This window comes from Lagenorhynchus albirostris, chromosome 1, assembly GCF_949774975.1.
Source record: "Lagenorhynchus albirostris chromosome 1, mLagAlb1.1, whole genome shotgun sequence".
Classification (NCBI taxonomy): Eukaryota; Metazoa; Chordata; class Mammalia; order Artiodactyla; family Delphinidae; genus Lagenorhynchus; species Lagenorhynchus albirostris.
Genome location: NC_083095.1, coordinates 177,692,877 through 177,713,464, shown reverse-complemented (window position 1 = coordinate 177,713,464; position 20,588 = coordinate 177,692,877). Strand labels below are relative to the sequence as shown.

At 35.7% G+C, this 20,588-nt stretch overlaps 1 protein-coding gene across 2 annotated transcripts in view; it reads right to left on the bottom strand.

Moving 5' to 3' along the window:
* PLXDC2 (plexin domain containing 2) overlaps positions 1–20,588 on the bottom strand; it is a 413,757-nt gene that overhangs the window by 123,885 nt on the left and 269,284 nt on the right. For both annotated transcript variants that reach the window (XM_060161213.1, XM_060161202.1), the window contains exon 7: positions 8,555–8,673. In XM_060161213.1, the coding sequence (XP_060017196.1) occupies positions 8,555–8,673 (119 nt within the window). The remainder of the gene's footprint in view (positions 1–8,554; positions 8,674–20,588) is intronic.

The following is a 20,588-nucleotide window of genomic DNA, read 5'->3' as shown; positions in this document are numbered from 1 at the left end:
GGAATAACTAGACAAAATTAACGTAGGAAATGATATTAGGAGTCAGTAAAGGTAGGGCAGAGCATGCTCGCGAATCAGCAATGTGATGTCTAATAGCTTAATATATATACATTAAAAAAACCCCAAAGCTTAAAATTTTAACCATTCTTACCTTCACTTAACCCTTAAGTTCCTACCTTATCTCCCTTAAACGTCTGATCAGGCTTCTCCTTACTCAGTAGGGCGTCCAGTTTTAAAAAGTCATGCTCAAAGCAATGCATAAAGCCCTGAGTATTAGTTGTCTGAAAACTACATTTGAATAGAAGGGCTTTCAGTTAAATGTGACATTATAAAAACATCCATTTGCTTTCCTCAATATCGTTAACATTTCACACGATTATTTGAATCCCTTTCTAGCTTTTAGATTCTGAACTCTTTTCATATGCTAGGTATCCAGCAATGCACTTACTTGATGGCATGAAAGCAAAGGCGAGCCATACGTTAAAGATATAATCTAACATTCCTCTTACCCCCATCTCCACAATCGTACCCCATAGAAAATCTGGAAGGAGACAACAGCATGAAGTTGGTAAGTAAAAATAGCTCCCTCTTTTAATATAGGGACTGCCCAGTACTGAACTGACAAACTAGAGTGGGAGCATCATATAAAAGAATATAGTGAGGCAGGAGCCCCCTGAAGAAGCGGGTGCAACGTGGCTCAAGACAGTCAAAACCATAATGGGGACTTTATCTGGGACTATGGCTACAAAAGGGAACTTGCCTAAACACGGCTGGGAAAAGGAACGGGATTAGGAAACTGCACCCTGGGTTTGGGGAGACATGGGGAAAGTACGAGGCCTTTTGCCTTAGGGATAAATTAACTCTTTGATCCTGGAATCCTCAGAGCAGGGACTGGATATGGTCTATACCGGCAGGAGCACCATGTAGAACAAACCTCTCCACGTCACCACAAAGCTTAAATGGAAGTGGGGCTTGGAAGAAGAAAACGTACCCAGGAAGATCAAATACCTTGTCCAAGGACAACATAACCCGCTAGGGGCAGGGCCAGCATTAGAACAAGATTTCTGTTTCTACAATTATTTCTTCTAGATTATTGATCTTGCTTCCTTGCTACTTTATTTATTTATTTTCACTCACAACATTATAAAGGGAGAACGGGTTCAATTTGTCATTTTCTTACACTATGGGAAATAAAAGAAAATTAAAATGTTGGGAGCTTTAATATGTGAGATAACAAAAAAATACAAATGCAAATGAATTAGATCCTAAATAAAGCCATGTAGATACAACTTTATACTTTATGTACTTAAAATACAGGGAAGTGCTAAGATATAAAATCATCTGTGTCTACATTGTTTTGGAATTCTTTCTTTTTTTTAAATTTTATTGAAGTGTAGTTGATTCACAATGCCATGCTGATCCCGGCTGTACAGCAAAGTGATTCCGTTATACACACGTATATTCTTTCTCACACTCCCCTCCATCACAGCCTATCACAGGATACTGAATATAGCTCTCTGCACCACACAGTAGGATCTTGTTGTTTATCCATTCTATACATAATAGTTCAGATCTGCTAATCCCAAACTCCCAATCTTTCCCTCCCCCACACACCCTCCCCCTTGGCAACCACAAGTCTGTTCTCTATGTCTGTGAGTCTGTTTCTGATTTGTTGATAAGTTCATTTGTGTCATATTTTAAATTCCACATGTAAGTGATATCATATGGTATTTGTCTTTCTCTGTCTGACTTACTTTACTTAGTATGATAATCTCTAGTTGCATCCATGTTGCTGCAAATGGCATTATTTCATTGTTTTTTATGGCTGACTGGTCCATTGTATACATGTACCACATCTTCTTTATCCATTCATCTGCTGATGGACATTTAGGTTGCTTTCATGTCTTGGCTATTGTAAATAGTGCTGCAATAAACATAAGGGTGCATATATCTTTTTGAATTATAGTTTTGTTTGGATATATGTCCAGGAGTGGGATTGCTGGAGCAAATGGCAACTTTATTTTTAGTTTTTTTTTTTTTTTCCTTTGCCGTACACGGGCCTCTCACTGCTGCGGCCTCTCCCATTGAGGAGCACAGGCTCCGGACGCGCAGGCTCAGCGGCCACGGCTCACGGGCCCAGCTGCTCTGCGGCAAGCGGGATCCTCCTGGACCGGGGCACGAACCCACGCCCCCTGCATCGGCAGGTGGACCCCCAACCACTGCGCCACCAGGGAAGCCCCTATTTTTAGTTTTTTGAGGAACCTCCATATTGTTCTCCATAGTGGCTGCACCACATGAATTGTTTTTTTAATTCAACATTCCCCACACCTTCCTGGGTGGTGGTAATAGATGTTCCATGAAAAATGCATTCCCAGGTCAAAAAAGTTTGATCAGCTCTGGGTTAAATGAAGTTAATTTACCTTTGTGGCTGTTCTTCTCAGAGCCTTTCATTGCTAATAGGCATTGGGAAAAGCACATTCTGGGAAATGCTCAATTTAGAAAACACACAATTTGAGAGACATTTACTTAATTTATTAAAGAGCCATTTTGCTTTGCTTTCCTCTGCAGAGACATGTTCTCAGTTATGGGATTATTTCCTGAGAGTTTATAATTAGCATTTCTTGTCATCTGGGTTTTCTCAATCTTATACATTTGTTAAATAAATTTTATTTAAATTTCATATATGTATATATATATATAGTTTCTTGGATGCATATATATTATTTTAACACATGTTAAACATTCTCACATATACAGCAATAGCCATAAAGGCAAATCACTTCATATCTAAATGTCAATTGTTTCACTGTTCAGTTCTTTTTGGCTTTCTCTTACCCTCTTGAATTATTTTTTTCTATAAATTTTACAAGCTCAGCAAGTGTTCATCTTTTAATGCTTTCAGGATGATTACCATGAATGAAGGGTCATTACAGTTTAAACAAGAGAAATAGTCTTCAAATAAATTTTAAAAATGCATTTAGGGTGACAGTTAAACCTCCAACCAATTGGCAATGGTGATTTATTAACTATGCATTCTTCCACAGAAACAGTAAATGTTACACTAAGGACATTAGGATTAAATACTTAAATGGTAGAAGTAATTAAAAAGTAATTTTACTTAATAAACAATAAAGTTCCTCTATACAGACCTCCTCTAAAATTTGCTGCTGAAGGAGACTGTAAGGTATTCAACCAAGAAAATGGATAAAGTGGGCTGACTCTCAGGTGAGATATGTATTCTCTATGAGTTCCCCTGTGGCCATGTAGAAGGATTACGTGACTTTTTAATTGTATTGTCTCAAACTGATGACCACTCTGTACCTCCCATGAACTGGTGAAAAAAATTAATCAAATTTCCAATAGACACAAAATGAATCACATCCTTCCTGAGTCTGTATCTAAAGTAACAATAAATTCAAAATATAATAGAAGAGAGATGAAACAAGTCAGAGGAAATGCAACTTCTAATATATGATAGTATCCTAGGATAGGCAGCATTAAGAAATATAAGAAATTTGATTTCAAGTCTCTAATGTGTCTGGAATCATATCTTTCTTGTGAACAGGTAGTTTCCTTGTTACATTATCAAGAGACCAAGAATTTCAGGTCTATACTGTAAGAAAGCAAACAATCATCACTATTCAATGGTAACTTAAAATAATATAAAGAATCTGGTTTCTAGTATGACAGCTAGTTATTTCTATTAACAGAATAGGAAACGGGAATTTGATTTTTCCAAATTCCATTTATCTAAGAAAGGACATATGTTTTTACTATTATTTTTACTTATGCACAACTTCTTTTCACTTTTTTTAAAAAATTAATAAAATAAGTGCTGTGGAAAGGCAAACCATTCTTACCTGTGCTCTCAAGTGGCTGAGTTACACTACAATAATGACTAACCAGGAAAGACTGTCAGGGATATCAAAGTGAATAAAGCAATACAGCCATTTCTTGAAAAGGAAGCTTGTAGGGAGGCACTAAGGTACAGTGGTTGGGCCTATGGGCTCTGGAGTCATATTCCCTTGGATGAATCTTTGTTTCATAATTTTGGGAAAGTTACTTAACCTCTCTGGGTGTTTTGGGTTCCTTCTCTGTAAATGATAAAAGTGACAACCTCCTAGTTTTTGTGAGAATAACATGAGACAAATTTTAAGCATGTCGGTCACTGCCTAGCGTATATGAAGAGCTCAATAAATGTCAGATTTTACAAATTTGGAGGTTGCTTTTAAAAATGAATGGGGCTTCTGGTTATGGCAGACAAACTTGTATAAGGCCATCATTTCTACTACTGAGACCAAGCAGGAAAGATAAAAAACATATGAAAAGCATCTGTTGAAGGCATCAGGTGGCTGTCAAAGAACAAGGACCTGAAAAGCCAAGATTCCAAAGAAAGGAAATCACAGAGGTGAAACCAACACTGCTTTCCCTTCAAGGCATCTGACAGTTAATGAGCCAGATTTAGAGACAGAAAATTTGAACAGAACTTCAGGCAGTCTCATGGAGTTGTGGAAAACACAGAGTTCAGGACCACTAAGGCAAAAGGTCCATAGTCATTACCCAGGGTTATGTGGAGATTCCTGAAGGACTACATTCTAAGCGTTAGGGCTAACCAGAAATATACCAGTTTTTATAAGGGCCAATGCTCAACTGTGAATGAGCTTAGTCCTGCTCAGTAGGAAGTAATCTGTTCCCTCCTAACTGCCTAACAAAAAAAGTAAACCCTTCCTTGAAGAAGAAAATATCATCCACAACCTCAAAGCATCCCTTTACTATTTTGTAAACAATGCCCAACATTTGATCAAAAATTACCTAACATGCAAGGAGACATGACCAGTGAATGAAAATCTACAGAAAAAGAAACAAAGTAAAAAAGAGATGATAGAAACAGACCCATAGGAAATCTAGATATTAGAGTTAGCTATAAACTTTAAAAGAACTGTTACTAATATATTTAAGAATATAGATGACAAGATGGTTAATTTCATTAGGTAATTAAATCTATGCAAAAGAAACAAATGGATACCCTGAAATTGAAAAATGCATTAAAGTGAATGGTTGATAATTTGAGAGGAAACTTTTGAAAAAAACAATATGTTTTTTGTGTTTTGACTTCCATCCTAAGTAAACTGTATCTTTGAAATTAACTAAAATAAACAGCTGTGTAGCAATAAGGGCCTATAACTTAAAACATAATTTCAAATCTTTGGTTGAATAATAAAGAGCTATAATCTTGGGAGAGGTAACTTAATTATTTAAAGGAATCTGTGTCCCCACTACTTCTCTCACCAGTATGGTTAGGAGAACACTGTGACTTTGTGAAGGATCATTAAATTCTTTGAACAAATCTGTATTTACTCTTATTTCAAACAGCAGTAGTAACTGCCCTATCTCAATCTCATTAAGATTGTTATAAGTACAAATGTATTTTCTAATTTATTGATCATTATTTATCACAGTCTGCACTGTGAAAATTATGCTGCTGGAGACATGACTACATACAGAACATGACAGAACTGGAGGTCATCTGAGTGGTTAGTATGGGCAGTTGGCACATTAAGAGTTACTAAGAGTGGGGCTTCCCTGGTGGTGCAGTGGTTGAGAGTCCGCCTGCCGATGCAGGGGACACGGGTTCGTGCCCCGGTCCGGGAAGATCCCACATGCTGTGGAGTGGCTGGGCCCGTGAGCCATGGCCACTGAGCCTGTGCGTCCGGAGCCTGTGCTCCGCAACGGGAGAGGCCACAACGGTGAGAGGCCCGCATACCACAAAGAAAAAAAAAAAGAGTTACTAAGAGAAACATAATTAACTACTGGAATAAATCATTTGAGGGTAATAAAAGTGAAATTTGTGTCAAAAATTTATTCAATGAAATACTAATTTTCCTCCATGTTGAGTAAAATTATTAGTAGTTTCTGAATAAATCAGAATTTTTCTTCTCACTCATGTAAAATATAATAAAATAAAACAAAGCTGGCATTAATCAGTTAAAAGCAACTAATTAGAGTAAGAACTGCACTTACCTTCCAACCTATAACTTTGCTTCGGTATATTTAATCTGAATAGGAATACAAAATTATACTCCTTATATTCTTAGGTTCTTACAATTTCATTAGCTCTACAGCTTAATTAGGAATACTTCTCCTGACTTTATGGGGCTGTAATTGTGTAATATATGGGAGTCATATAAAAAGATTACTAAACACCAAACATTAACAAATACTTATTGGAAAAACACAAATGAGAAATAGATTTGTGACTTGTTTTACATAATCTCCTTGGGAAAGAAAAAAATGTTGAGGTATTTTGAGGTCACCACATTAAGGTTTTTTGTTCTGGATTTGTCCTTAACTAGCTCTGTAAACTCAAGCAGGTCATTTAACCTTTCTGATTGTCTGCTTAGCTATAAAATAAATAAAGATAAATAAAGATAAAATAAAGATAAATTGTGTATGATCTAACTCCATAATTAAGCCATACACATTTATTTAACACCTTTCATGTGCCAGTGCCTTTGTACAAGGCTAAGAATATCAAGAATATAAGTTACTGTTGAAGAATTGTAAACTATAATGTATGTGAAAGCACTTTGTCAAGGATAATACGTTATGTAATGATAATACATCAATTACATAATATTTATGTAATTGAAATTATAAATATTTTTCTAGAAAGGCCAGGAGCACCTAGCTCTCACCTCAAATGCATGGGGATCCTTATTGTGGCAAATTTTACAAATAGAAATTTGCCTCAGCAAAATAAAATACATGACAGTTATCAGGAAGCAAAGAGGTAGAATAGGAAATAAGTAACCGTTTTTTAACCAGGACAGAGAGGCAAATAATAAAGTAGTGATTTCTTTAGAACTCTAAATTCAGAAGGACTGATAGTCTGGAAATATTAAGAAAGTGTTAAAATTGCCTGTCAGCTTAATATTCTCATGACAAAACAGGAAAACCATAATGGAAAATTTCTCTTTGATTAAATAAAGAAAAGAAAAGGACATTTTAAAAATACCAACCTCACTACAAAGAGAGAATAGGAAAAATAAACTGTTACTCTGCAATGTGAGACACCCATTGAGAACAGTATAAATAAAGATGACAATTTTGATAATAAAGACTAGCGAGAGAGACCACAATAAGAACACAAACCTCTGTTTTGACAAAGCCTGCAATTAGTGAGATTTTAGATTCTAGACTTACTGACTCTGCCTCTTTCCAGAAATTTTACCACTGTTGGTTAAAATGTTGAAAATAATATTCCATAACATCATTCTGCAGTCCCAGCAATACACTAGATTACAATGAAAACTAGAATGAGTCCCTTTGAGCAATACTGTCTCAGCTTCCAGGAAGTGTGATATAAGGATATGGTGGGCTATGATATCAAAACATAGCTCTGGATAAGGAAGCACCAAGCAGAACGGATCTTACATTGTATTCTGTGTATAGTGTTGCCCCAAGTAAATGAGTAATTCCACACGGAAGAACTCTTCAAAAGAGTGGAAACATTTAACGTGGTTATGAGATTTCCAAAAGTTGGCCTATTGAGTTGAAATACAACCATCCCTCACTTTATAGAAAAGATAGATTTCAGAAGACATGACCAAAGCGAATCCTTTTTAAATTGTCAGCATCTTTTTAATAGCCAGGGATTCATTTCCCAAGGGAAAAATAACCCTTCAATTGAAAATAAGATGTTGAGTCTGTATTATAAATACCCATTAATCCATGGGTTAATAATGCCCATTATCAATTCACATTGTGACTACTGAATGCCTAAAACATCACATCTGATATATTATTCTTATATTCTTTATTTTCTTCCCCCAAAGTTTAGGTTGTCTAATAGACCTTAATTACACTGTCAATAGAGTTTTAAGCCAAACATGCTATTATTCTAATTTAGACGTTCTGTAAATTAAAGGCTACAATTTAGTTAATTTCCATTCCCTATCAATTTGGTAAAATGAAACAAGCTAAGTTTAAATTTCTTTATTTTGTCTGTCACTTTGATCTCTAATTAATCTTTCCTTTCAGGTGGCAATAAACATTGGCCAAAGGGATTGTGGACTCAGCTGTCGTGGAATACTTTCAGTATTGGGTCATTGAGCCACACAAGACTTCATGTCTATTAACACTTTTGAAATTATAGCCAAAAAATGTCAAAGAAGTTGACAAGGCAAAAACAAATAAATAGTATAAATATAAGTAATCAGATTTAAATGAAAATCCTTCCAAATTGGAAATATTTTTTCTTAGAGATATTTCATTATACTACCACAAGAATATAATTATTTAATAATTTTATGAAACTCATGGGTCAGAATGCCAAGGATATCAGAATGCAAAATAAAACAAAACCCAAAGAATTAACAATTAGTGCTACTCGGTAGATTTTAAAAATTGTATTTTTTTCAATAAAGCAAAAGAAACCAAGAGGTGAGAAAATGATCTGAGGTTCATGACTGTAAAATGTCCTTTTCTTGACACTTGGAGGAAAAGATAGAGAGGTCAAGTCAATAGGGAAGGAGATTATCAGTACATTACTTACTTCCTTATATCCGAAGATGATGCGTCCATCCATGAGGAGGGTTGCTTGGAATGTGAAGCTTCCCAGGTTGTAATTATCCTGGAGATGTACGTGGTCCCACTGGACAACAAGCGCTGTGCCTATAAACCCCATTGGAACAAAAGAAATGCAGTGAGAAAAATGTATCAATCAATTCTGGTGGGAATCTTCACAAATCATGAATCTAACCTTCACATCTGGTAGCTGTGCTGCTTGAATTTTACATCGTTAACTGGATTTCTGCTACTGACATAGCATTTGGGATACTTTTAAAGAATTGAGTATTCTCTAAATATTTGGTAAAATCTAACCTCATACTGAGGTTAATATTGAGCCCAGTATGGGGGAATTTTGCCTGAGGAAGTCCATTAATGTTAATGGTACTGTCTGCTTAAATTTCCATGAGCCACTTTCAAAATGCAACCCAAGTGGCTTGAATGAACTTCAAATACATTTGACAAATGCTGAGAGAGAAAGGAACACATTCAGGGAAGCTAGAATCAGACTTGAAAATGTCTATTTCGTACTTAGAATTATACACTTCCATATGCTAAAGAAATTTCTTTAACACTCATGGGAATTTTCCTCTTTAATTCACAATGTCTGCATTTCTTTGTTGTACTGCTTCTAAAAGGTTGCAAGGTAGCTTATAGGGCCTCAGGCTAACATTTCTGAAGCCCCTTTAAGTACACTGGGATGAATCTTCAGTGCTATATATCATATTCTGATGAGTCAACCTGCCAGTGTTTATTATAAAAGTATTAACATGAAACAGTAATTGAAACACAGTTTAATAGCCACCAATGAGAATTTATATTTTGTTTTGTTTTGTTTTCATCAGTGTTTCTCTTTTAGGTTTTATTTATATTTATTTATTTATTTTACTGGGGTACATATAGTTGTTTTACAACATTGTGTTAGTTTCTACTGTACAGCGAAGTGGAGTTCCCTGTGCTATACAGCAGGTTCTCATTAGTTATCTATTTTATATGTATTAGTTAGTGTACATGTCAATCCCAATCTCCCAACTCATGCCACCACCCCTCTTTCCCCGCCTTGGTGTCCATACGTTTGTTCTCTACATCTGTGTCTCTATTTCTGCCTTGCAAACAGGTTCATCTGTACCATTTTTCTAGATTCCACATATATGCGTTAATATACGATACTTGTTTTCTCTTTGTGACTTACTTCACCCTGTATGACAGTCTTTAGGTCCATCCACGTCTCTATAAATGACCCAATTTTGTTCCTTTTTATGGCTGAGTAATATTCCATTGTATATATGCACCACATCTTCTTTATCCATTCGTCTGTCAATAGGCATTTAGGTTGCTTCCATGACCTGGCTATTGTAAATAGTGCTGCAATGAACATTGGGGGTGCATGTGTCTTTTTGAGTTATGGTTTTCTCTGGGTATATGCCCAGTAGTGGGATTGCTGGGTCATATGGTAATTCTATTTTTAGTTCTTTAAGGAACCTCCATACTGTTCTCCATAGTGGCCGTATCAATTTACATTCCCACCAACAGTGCAAAAGGGTTCTCTTTTCTCCACACCCTCTCCAGCCATTTATTGTTTGTAGATTTTTGGATGATGGCCATTCTGACTGGTATGAGATGATACCTCATTGTAGTTTTGATTTGCATTTCTCTAATGATTAATGATGTTGAGCATTCTTTCATGTGTTTGTTGGCAGTCTGTATATCTTCTTTGGAGAAATGTCTATTCAGGTCTTCTGCCCATTTTTTGATTGGGTTGTTTGTTTTTTTAATATTGATCTGCATGAGCTATTTGTATATTTTGTAGATTTTTGTCTTTTGATTCGTTTGCAATTATTTTCTCCCATTCTGAGAGTTGTCTTTTCATCTTGTTTATGGTTTGCTTTGCTGTGCGGAAGCTTTTAAGTTTCATTAGGTCCCATTTGTTTATTTTTGTTTTTATTTCCATTTCTCTAGGAGGTGGGTCAAAAAGGATCTTGCTGTGATTTATGTCATAGAGTGTTCTGCCTATGTTTTCCTCTGAGAGTTTTATAGTTTCCGGTCTTACTTTTAGGTCTTTAATCCATTTTGAGTTTATTTTTGTGCATTGTGTTAGGGAGTGTTCTAATTTCATTAACTGACACTGTTTATTCTTTTTTATTTTTTTAAGAAAACAAATGAGCAGCTAAGATGTTTGCTTAGCTCTAAGTATTGGATTTTCTAATCTTTTAAAAAGTCTTGTTGCCAAAAAATGACGTACAGAAATGAAACTCACAGAACTAAGAGAGCATAACGTATCTCCCAGGTCAGTAAGTATATGATTAAAAAGAAAAAAAATCGATATTGCATGACAGAGAGCTTTTGGGTTAGTGAAGATGTGGAGATGCTAGGAGAGTAGAGTGCCCAGAGAGGGCATGTATGCTCCATACCCTTTCCCATGTAACTTGCCCTATACGTTTCTTCTGTCTGATTTCCTGAGTTCATTCCTGTACCAGGTGATTGGAGTAGACCAGAACACTGTCATTACTGTGTTTTTGAGTATAACTTAATGCTGAGATCTTTTGACCAAGATGGCAGCATAGGAGGCTCCTGACTTCCCCTCTTCCCATGGATACACTGAATGTACAGCTACACAAGGAGCAATTTCCTTTGAGAGAAATCCAAGATTAGCTGAGTGACTGCTATACATGAGGCAACTGAGAAAATACCCATAATGAAAGTGCACACATCTAGGTGCTTACTGTGATCCTCTGGAGCCCAAAAGAGCCAGTGGGTACTTCCCCTCCCTTGTTCCTTTGGCTCAGTCCAAGGATAAAACCAAGTCACCAGCATCTCTCTGGAAGGAGCTTGCACACATGTCTGGCACCCAGCTTTTGTGGCTGCCACCTGAGGACAGGCCCCCAGGTCATCTTGCTCTGAGAGACAATGGGGTTTGCATTCATGAGTCCCACAGGACTGTAGCACACAAAGAAGCAATTGTTAACAGGCACACCTGTGAGCACTTGCATCACTTGCATTGGCTATCCCCTCAAGGCTCAGTAGAGAGGGAGCAGACAAAATACCTGTCTCCCAGTTCATCCCTGGAGAGGATCTGACTGCATACTTTTCCAGTATGCTGCTGCCTGAGGGACTGCCAACAATCTAGGTGCTGACTGCGATCTTCCCCTTTGGGAAACTCATGGCTCTTGGCACACCCAAAACTACTGGATGCCACTGAGAACAAAGATGGTGCCTTGAACAATCACAAAGGTTTGAAAGACAACCAGGAGCTTGAGCTAAGCTAATTGATGAAGTTCATGTTGTACAGAAAACCACTCTGACAAGACTGGAAGAGGTAGCTATTTATCTGATGTACAAAAACTAACAGTGAGTAAAGAAAAATGAAGAAACAGGGGAATATGTTCCAAACAAAAAACAAGATAAATCTCTAAAAACTGATCTTAATGAAACAGAAGTAAGTGATTTACCCAAATGAGTTCAAAATAACAGTCATAAGTATGCTCACTGGACTTCCCTGGCAGTCCAGTGGTGAAGATTCTGTGTTTCCATTGCAGGGGCCACAGGTTTGATCCCTGGTTGGGGGACCAAGATCCCGTATGCCACACAGTGCAGTCAAAAAACAACAACAAAAAAGATGCTCACTGAGGTCAGGAGAGCAATGCATGACCAAAGTGAGAATTTCAATGAAGAGACAGAAAATATAAAAAGTACTAAGTAGAAATCATAGTACTGAAGAATACAATAACTGACTGGAAGTTTTAATAGAGGGGTTCAACAACAGACTATATAAAGTAAAAGAAAAGATCAATGCACTTGAAAACATATCAGCAGAACTGATCCAATTAGAGGAGCAGAGAGAGAACAAAAAGAATGAAAAAGAGTGAAGATAGCTTAAGGGACATATGGGACACCATCAAGTAGACCAATATTCACATTATAGGGATTTCAGAATGAGAAGAGAGAGAGAAAGGGGCAGAAGGATTATTCAGAGAGGACTTCCCAGGTGGTGCAGTGGTTAAGAATCTGTCTGCCAATGCAGGGGACACGGGTTCGAGCCCTGGTCTGGGAAGGACCCACATGCCTCAGAGCACCTAAGCCCATGCACCACAACTACTGAGGCCGTGTTCTAGAGCCTGCAAACCACAACTACTGAGCCCATGTGCCACAACTACTGAAGCCCGCATGCCTAGAGCCTGTGCTCTGCAACAAGAGAAGCCACCTCAGTGAGAAGCCCGCCCACCACAACGAAGAGTAGCCCCACTCGCCGCAACTAGAGAAAGCTTGCGTGCGGCAATGAAGACCCAACGCAGCCAAAAATAAATTAAAAATAAAATGATTATTCAAAGAACTAATGGCTGAAAACTTCCTTAACCTGGGGAAAAAAACAGACATCCAGATCCAGAAAGCTCAAAAATACCAAAAAAAGATGAATCATAAGGGATTTACACTGAAACACATTAAAATCAAATTATCAGAAGTTAACAACAAGGAAAGAATCTTAAAAGCAAGAAGAGAAAAGCAATTTGTTATTTACAAGGGAAATTTTAAAGACTGTTAGTAGATTTTTCTGCAGAAACCTTGCAGGCAAGAGAGAGTGGGGTAAGGTATTCGAAGTGCTGAAAGAAAAAACCTGCTAACCAAGAGTACTTTATTAAGCAAAGTTGTTCTTCAGAATTAAAGGAGAGATAAAGAAATTTCCAGACAAACAAAAGCTGAAAAAGATCTTTACCACTAGACCAGACTTATAAGAAATGTTAAAGGGAGTTCTTCAAGCTAAAATGAAAGAATGCTAGTAAGTAACAAGAATTATATATATAAAAGAAAAACTCACTGGTAAAGGTAAATATATAGTTAATTCAGAATACTCATAATGGTGGTGGAAAAATCACTTACAACTCTAGTATAAAGGTTAAAAGACAAAAGTTTTAAAAATAACTATAACTACAATAGTTTGTTAGTGGATATGCAATATAAAAAGTTATAAATTGTGATATCAAAAACATAAAATATGGTGGAAGGTGTAAAAATGTAGAGCTTCTGTCTGAGTTTGAAGTTAGTTGTTATCAGCTTAAAATTGATTGTATAAGACGTTTTATGTAAGCCTCATAGTAACCACAGATCAAATACTTACACACAGAAGATAAATACAATGAATTGAAGCATATCACTACAGAAAATCAAATCACAAAGGAGAGTGAGAGAAAGAAAGGAATAAAGGAATTACAAAACAGCCAGAAAACAGCTACCAAAATGGCAATAGTAAACCATACCTATCAATAGTTACTTTAAATGTAGATGGACTAAATTCTCCAATCAAAAGACACAGACTAGGTTAAGAGTTTAAGAAAAAGACTTAACTATATGCTGCCCTCAGACACTCACTTCAGTTTTAAAAACACATGTAGATTAAAAGTAAAGGTATGGAAAAAGATTTTCCATGCAAATGGAAACCAAAAGAAAACAGAGGTAGGTATACTTATGCCAGAAAAGTAGACTTTTAAGCCAAAACTTGTAACAAGAGACAAAAGAAAGATCATTATTCAATAATAAAGATGTCAATTCATCAAGAGGATATTAACAACTGTAAATGTTTATAAATATTTATGTATCCAATCATAATACCTAAATATATAAAGCAAATATTAACAGATCTAGAGGCAGAAAGAGACAGCAATACAATAAAAATAGGGAACTTCATATCTCACTTTCAACAATGGATTGAACATTCAGACAAAAAATCAATAAGGAAACATTGGACTTAAACTACATATTAGAGCAGGTGAACCTTACAGAAATACATAGAACATTTCATCAAACAGCTGCAGAATGCACATTTTACTGAAGTGCACATAAGACATTCTCCAGGATAGATAATTTTTTTAGGCCACAAGACAAGTCTTAACAATTTTAAGAGGCCTGAATTCATATCAGGCATCTTTTCTGACCAAAATGGTATAAAACTACAAATTAACAGCAGAAGGAAAACTGGAAAATTCACAAATACATGGAGATTAAAAAATATCCTCCTGAACAACCAGTGGGACAAAGAAGAAATCAAAAGGGAAATCTAAAAATATCTTGAGATAAATGAAAATGGAAACAAAACATAAAACTTAAGGGATTCAGCAGAGGCAATTCTAAGAGGAAATTTATAGAGATAAATGCCTATATGAAGAAAAAAGAAAGATCTCAAAAAACAACCTAACTTTACACATCAAGGAACTAAAAAAGAAGAATAAACCAAGCCCAAAGTTAGCAGAAGAAGGAAATATCAAAGATCAGAATGGAAATAAAAGAAATGGAGACTAAAAAGATCCATTAGATAGATATCACTAGAATGACAGAAAAGATCATTGAAACTAAGAGCTTTCTTAAGATAAAAAATTTGACAAAACTTTGGCTAGACTAAGAAAAAAGAGAAAGTATAAATAAAATCAGAAATGAAAGAGGAGACACTACAACTGATAACACAGAAAACAAAGGACCATAAGAAACTATTGTACTATGAACAATCATATGCCAACAAATTGGACAACCTAGGACATATGGATAAATTCCTAGAAACATACCATCAATCAAGATTGAATCACAAAGAAACAGAAAATCTGAACAGATCAATTACTAGTAAGGAGATAGAATTAGTAATTATAAAAGTTCTGACAAAGAAAAATCCAGGACCAGATGGCTTCACTGGGGAACTTTACCAAACAGTTAAAGAAGAATTAATACCAATTCTTATCAAAGTCTTCCAAAATAGAGAAGAGAGAACACTTCCAAACTCATTTTTCAAGGCCAGCATTACCCTGATACCAAAGCCAAATGAGGACACTACAAGAAAAGAAACTTACAGACCAATATAGCCAATGAACATAGATGCAAAAATACTCAACAAAATCTTAGCAAATCATATTCAACAGTACATCAAAAAGATCATATACCATGATCAAGCTGGATTTATTCCTGAGATGCAAGGATGGTTCAACATGCACAAATCAATCAATGTGATATGCCACATTAACAAAATGAAGGATAAAAGTCATATGACGATCTCAAGAGATGCAGAAAAAGCATCTGACAAAATTCAACATCCTCTCATGATAAAAACTCTTAAATCAGATATAGATAGAATGCATCTCAACAAAATAGAGTCCATATATGACAAGCCCATAGCTAACATCATACTTAAGGCTAACAAGATACTAAGCAGAAAGCTTTTCCTCCAAGATCAGGAAAAAGACAAGGACACCCACTCTCACCATTTTTATTCAACATAATACTGGAAATCCTAGCCAGAGCAATTAGGCAAGAAAAAGAAATAAAAGGCATACAAACTGGAAAGGAAGAAGTAAAACTGTCACTATTTACAGATGCCTGTATTGTATATAGAAAACCCTAAAGACTCCAAAAAAACCCTGTTAGAACTAATAAATAAATGAATTCAGTAAGGTTGCAGGATTCAAAATCAATATACAGAAATGTGTTGTGTTTCTATGTGCTAATAACAGACTATCAGAAAGGGAAATTAAGAAAACAATCCCATTTACAATTGCATCAAGAAAATACTTAGGAATAAATTTAACTAAAGGGGTGAAAGTCCTGTATACTGAAAACTGTAAGACAATGATGAAAGAAACTGAACAAGGCACAAATAAATGGAATGATATTTCATGTTCTTAGATTGGAAGAATTAATATTGTTAAAATTTCGATGCTACCCAAAACAATCTACAGATTCAATGCAATCCCTATCAAAATTCCAATAAACAGAATGAAAAAAATCCTAAAATTTGTATGGAACCACAAAAGACTCCAAATAGTCAAGCAATCTTGAGAAAGAAGAACAAAGCTGGAGGCATTATACTTTCTGATTTCAAAGTATATTACAAAGCTATAGTAATCAAAACAGTATGGCTTTGGGATTAAGGAAAAAAGACACATAGATCAATGGAACAGAGTACAGATCCCAGAAATAAATCCATGCTTATACGGTCAATTCATTTTTCAATAATGGAGCCAAGAATATACAATGCGGAAGAACTGTTTCTTAACAAACTGGATAACTGTGCTAGGAAAACTGGATAGCCACATGCAAAAGAATATACCATACACAAAAATCAACTCAAAATGGATTAAAGACTTGAATGTTATACCTGAAATGTAAAACTCCTAAAAGAAAACATAGAGAGTAAGCTCCTTGACATAGGTCTTGGTAATCATATTTTGTATTTTGTATTTAACACCAAAAGCAAATGCAACAAAAGCAAAAATAAACAAGTTGGACTATATCAAACTAAAAATATTCTGCACAGCAAAAGAAAACATCAACAAAGTGAAAAGGCAGCCTGTGGAATAGGAGAAAATATTTGCAAACCATGTATCTAATAAGGGATTCTATCCAAAATAAATAAGGAACTCATACAACTCAATAGCAAGAAAACAAATAACCCAATTAAAATGTGGGCAAAAGACCTAAACAGCCATTTTTCCAAATAAGACATATAAATGGCCAAGAGGTTCATGAAAATGTGCTCAGCATCACTAATCATCAGAGAAATACAAATCAAAAGCACAATGAGACATCACCTCACACCTGTTAAGATGTCTATTATCAAAAAGACAAGAGGTAACAAATCCTGGAAAGGATGTAGAGAAAACAGAACCCTTATAGTCTGTTGGTGGAAACGTAACTGGAACAGACACTGTGCAAAACAGTATGGAATTTCCTCAAGAAATTAAAAATAGAAAACTACCATATGATCCAGGAATCCCACTACTGGGTGTATACCAAAGGAAACAAAATGACTTCCTTAGAGAGATATCTATACTCTCTTGTTCACTGAAGCATTATTTAAAGTAGCCAAAGTATGAAAACAACTTAAGTGTTCATCTATGGATGAATGGATAAAGAATATGTGGTATATATACACAATGGAATATTATTCAGCCCCCAAAAGAATGAAATCCTGCCTTTGTGACAACATGGATGTATCTGGAGGGCATTAAGCTAAGTGAAATAAGCCAAATAGAGAAAGAGAAAAACTGCATGGTATCACATACATGTGATATTTAAAAACAAAACAAAACAGAGACAGTTGACCTCAAAGAAACAGATTTTAGAATGTCGGCTGCCAGGGACTAGGGTCTGGGGGAAATAGAGAGATGCTGACAAAAGGATACCAACTTTCATTTATACAATGAATAAGGTCTGAGGATCTAATGTATAACACGGTGACTACAGTTTCTAACACTGTACAACATAATTGAAATTTACTGAGAATAAAACTTAAGTGTTCCCACCCGAAAAGAAAAAAGGGACATATGTGAGGTGATGAAAATATTAATTAACTTGATGGTGGAAATTCTTTTGCAATGTATATATATATATCAAATTATCACGTGATAACCTTTAAATATAGAAATCTATTTATTTCCTTGAGGTAAAACTTTAGAAGTAAAAATTTTTTTTTTTTTTTTTTTTTTTTTACTTTTACCTTGGTACTTTTAGTTATATGCAGCACCCAAGACATAGCCCTGTTGTAAGTGAAAACCCCGGTCTCTTCCTTCCACGGGCATCTCTGTATCTATACAACCATTTTTCTAAAAACTGGAAAAGGCAAGAGGACAATAATAGCCAGGAAACTTCCATAATCGTAGAAGTAAAAGGGTTTTCTGATCATGAAATTCCTCCTAACAACCACTTCTTTTCTTTCACATGTGTTCACAACTCTCAAGCTCTAGTCTCCTTCTTACTCACTAATTTCTAATAGACACTTTGACGGTGCAGAGGAAACACTGAAATGGAGGGCAGATGAGCTAGACTTGTGTCCTGCCTCTAATACTTTGTGTGTGACCTTGGACACAATTAACCTGCTTGAACCTGTTTCTTCTACAACATGGGAGGAATAATTCTTGCCTTCTAGGGATTTCTGCAATCAATCAAAAAATATATAGTTTCCTCAAATTCTTTGTGCACAAGACAGGTCTACCTAAATTGAGTAATTAAATGTTTTTAATGCAAATTCTGGTGATGATATTTTCAATACATTGTTAGTAGCAGACTTTTAAAAATAACACTAATTGTGCAAATATGTTTTATATTATGTAGTAGCACAGCTCCCCCAGCATTTAATTTAAATGGTTCTACTAGTAAGATTAGTTGAGTGTAAACGTTATCATTAAATTTTAAAATTAATTATATGTCTCCATCTTGTTTTATTGAATAATCAATATATCAAATTTTACCTTTTATTACAAGTTGCTGAATCTAAAACTTTATGGTCTGCAGGTTAGTGAGAGTGGCTTTTAGAGATACGATCTTGTATTTCTCTAAGCAGCGCCTTACTCACATATTGCTTCCTAGGTAGTACCTAATACAGGAAGCAATTAGGTAAGTGAACCAAAAAGACACTTTCTTTGGTCATCAGCTATGATGTAGGAGAATAATCTGCCAAGAGCAATCCTTGGAATTCACCAAAGAGCTGGTTTGTGTGGTGCATCTCTTGGCTTATGACTGACAATCCTACACTGTTTTTCTGATGATGGGCACAAAATCTAATGGTAAAGTTCTTCCTGGCAGAGCTGAAGTTGTAATTTAAGCTCATATAACAGACCACATGAGCCGCTGTACCATCCTATGTGCTTAATGGAACTGAGCAGTTGCAACTTAGTATCCTTAGGGTGATCAAACTGTCTAATCAGTAATGGATGCCAATTTCTTAATCTCCAAAATAAAAACAGGCAGGTAGGTTGATCTAGGGGCATTTAAGGTCACTACTAACTCCCAATTTTCTGATTCTGTGCTTGATTAGGCTTCTGATCACTGCAAGACTTACGCTTTCTAGTTGCTATTTATGAGCCACCAAATTACTTTTCTAATAAAAGGTTTAGTTTTACAACTTCTCTAGTTTTTGTGCATTAATATTCTGTGACTTCTAGGCTGCCTATAATATTTGGAAGCATCGCCTGATTTTTAAAATCTGGTGCTTTAATGCTTACAGAAATATTATCTTAGAAGAAATGTTCTAAATTGCTGTCTCCTCTAGAGAAGTTTTTGCTTTCCTAAAATGCTGAGTTTCCCATCCTTAAGGATTCCTTCAATGATCCTAACCGATCAAAGTTGGAAATATTTCAGTAAGTTGCTATGGTATAAAAGGACTTTGTGGAGATCCTTACAATACTGAAAGATGCTTCAGTCATTTAATAAAACACAGGCAATTACTAGCTTTTATTATTATATTGTAAGAATGCAATATTCCCATTGGTTATCACACAGAAGATATTTCAATAAAGTAAAATACAGTAATTCTTGAGTATTCGTACTTTCACAACTCAGAATTAAAATTCATCTTACATACCTAATTTTTTTCATGTATTCATTCATTGAATAATTAATTATTGAGGACGGACTGTGTATTGAGTTCTTGTGCCAGGTATTGAAGAGAAAATAATTTCTTATAAATAGTCACAGTCCTAGTTTTTAAAGAATTTAGAATCCAGTTGAAGTGGCATACATTAATTTTTAAAAATCATTTAAATAAAAGTAAAATTTAAATATTGAGCTACCTAGGCACATGGGTGTGTGAGAGAGCATATGGGGAAAGAAACTTAATATGCTTTATGTTTTTTTTTTTTTTTTGCTGTACGCGGGACTCTCACTGTTGTGGCCTCTCCCATTGCGGAGCCCAGGCTCGGGAGGCGCAGGCTCAGTGGCCATGGCTCACGGGCCCAGCTGCTCCGCAGCATGTGGGATCTTCCCTGACTGGGGCACGAACCCACGTCCCCTGCATCGGCAGGCGGACTCTCAACCACTGTGCCACCAGGGAAGCCCCTGCTTTAAGATTTTTATGCTAACAGTCTAGAAACTTGGTCATCAGAAGCTTGTGGCCATGAGTAAATGTTCCCAACATCACCTAGTAAGTGACAAAGCTTGGAAAATACTCAACTTTCTTATTTACTTAGGGTAGATTCATTCTGTCTAGTAGGTCATGGGATAAGCTTCAGATAAGTTGCCCACTGTAGCTCTGTCTAAAGTATACTTAC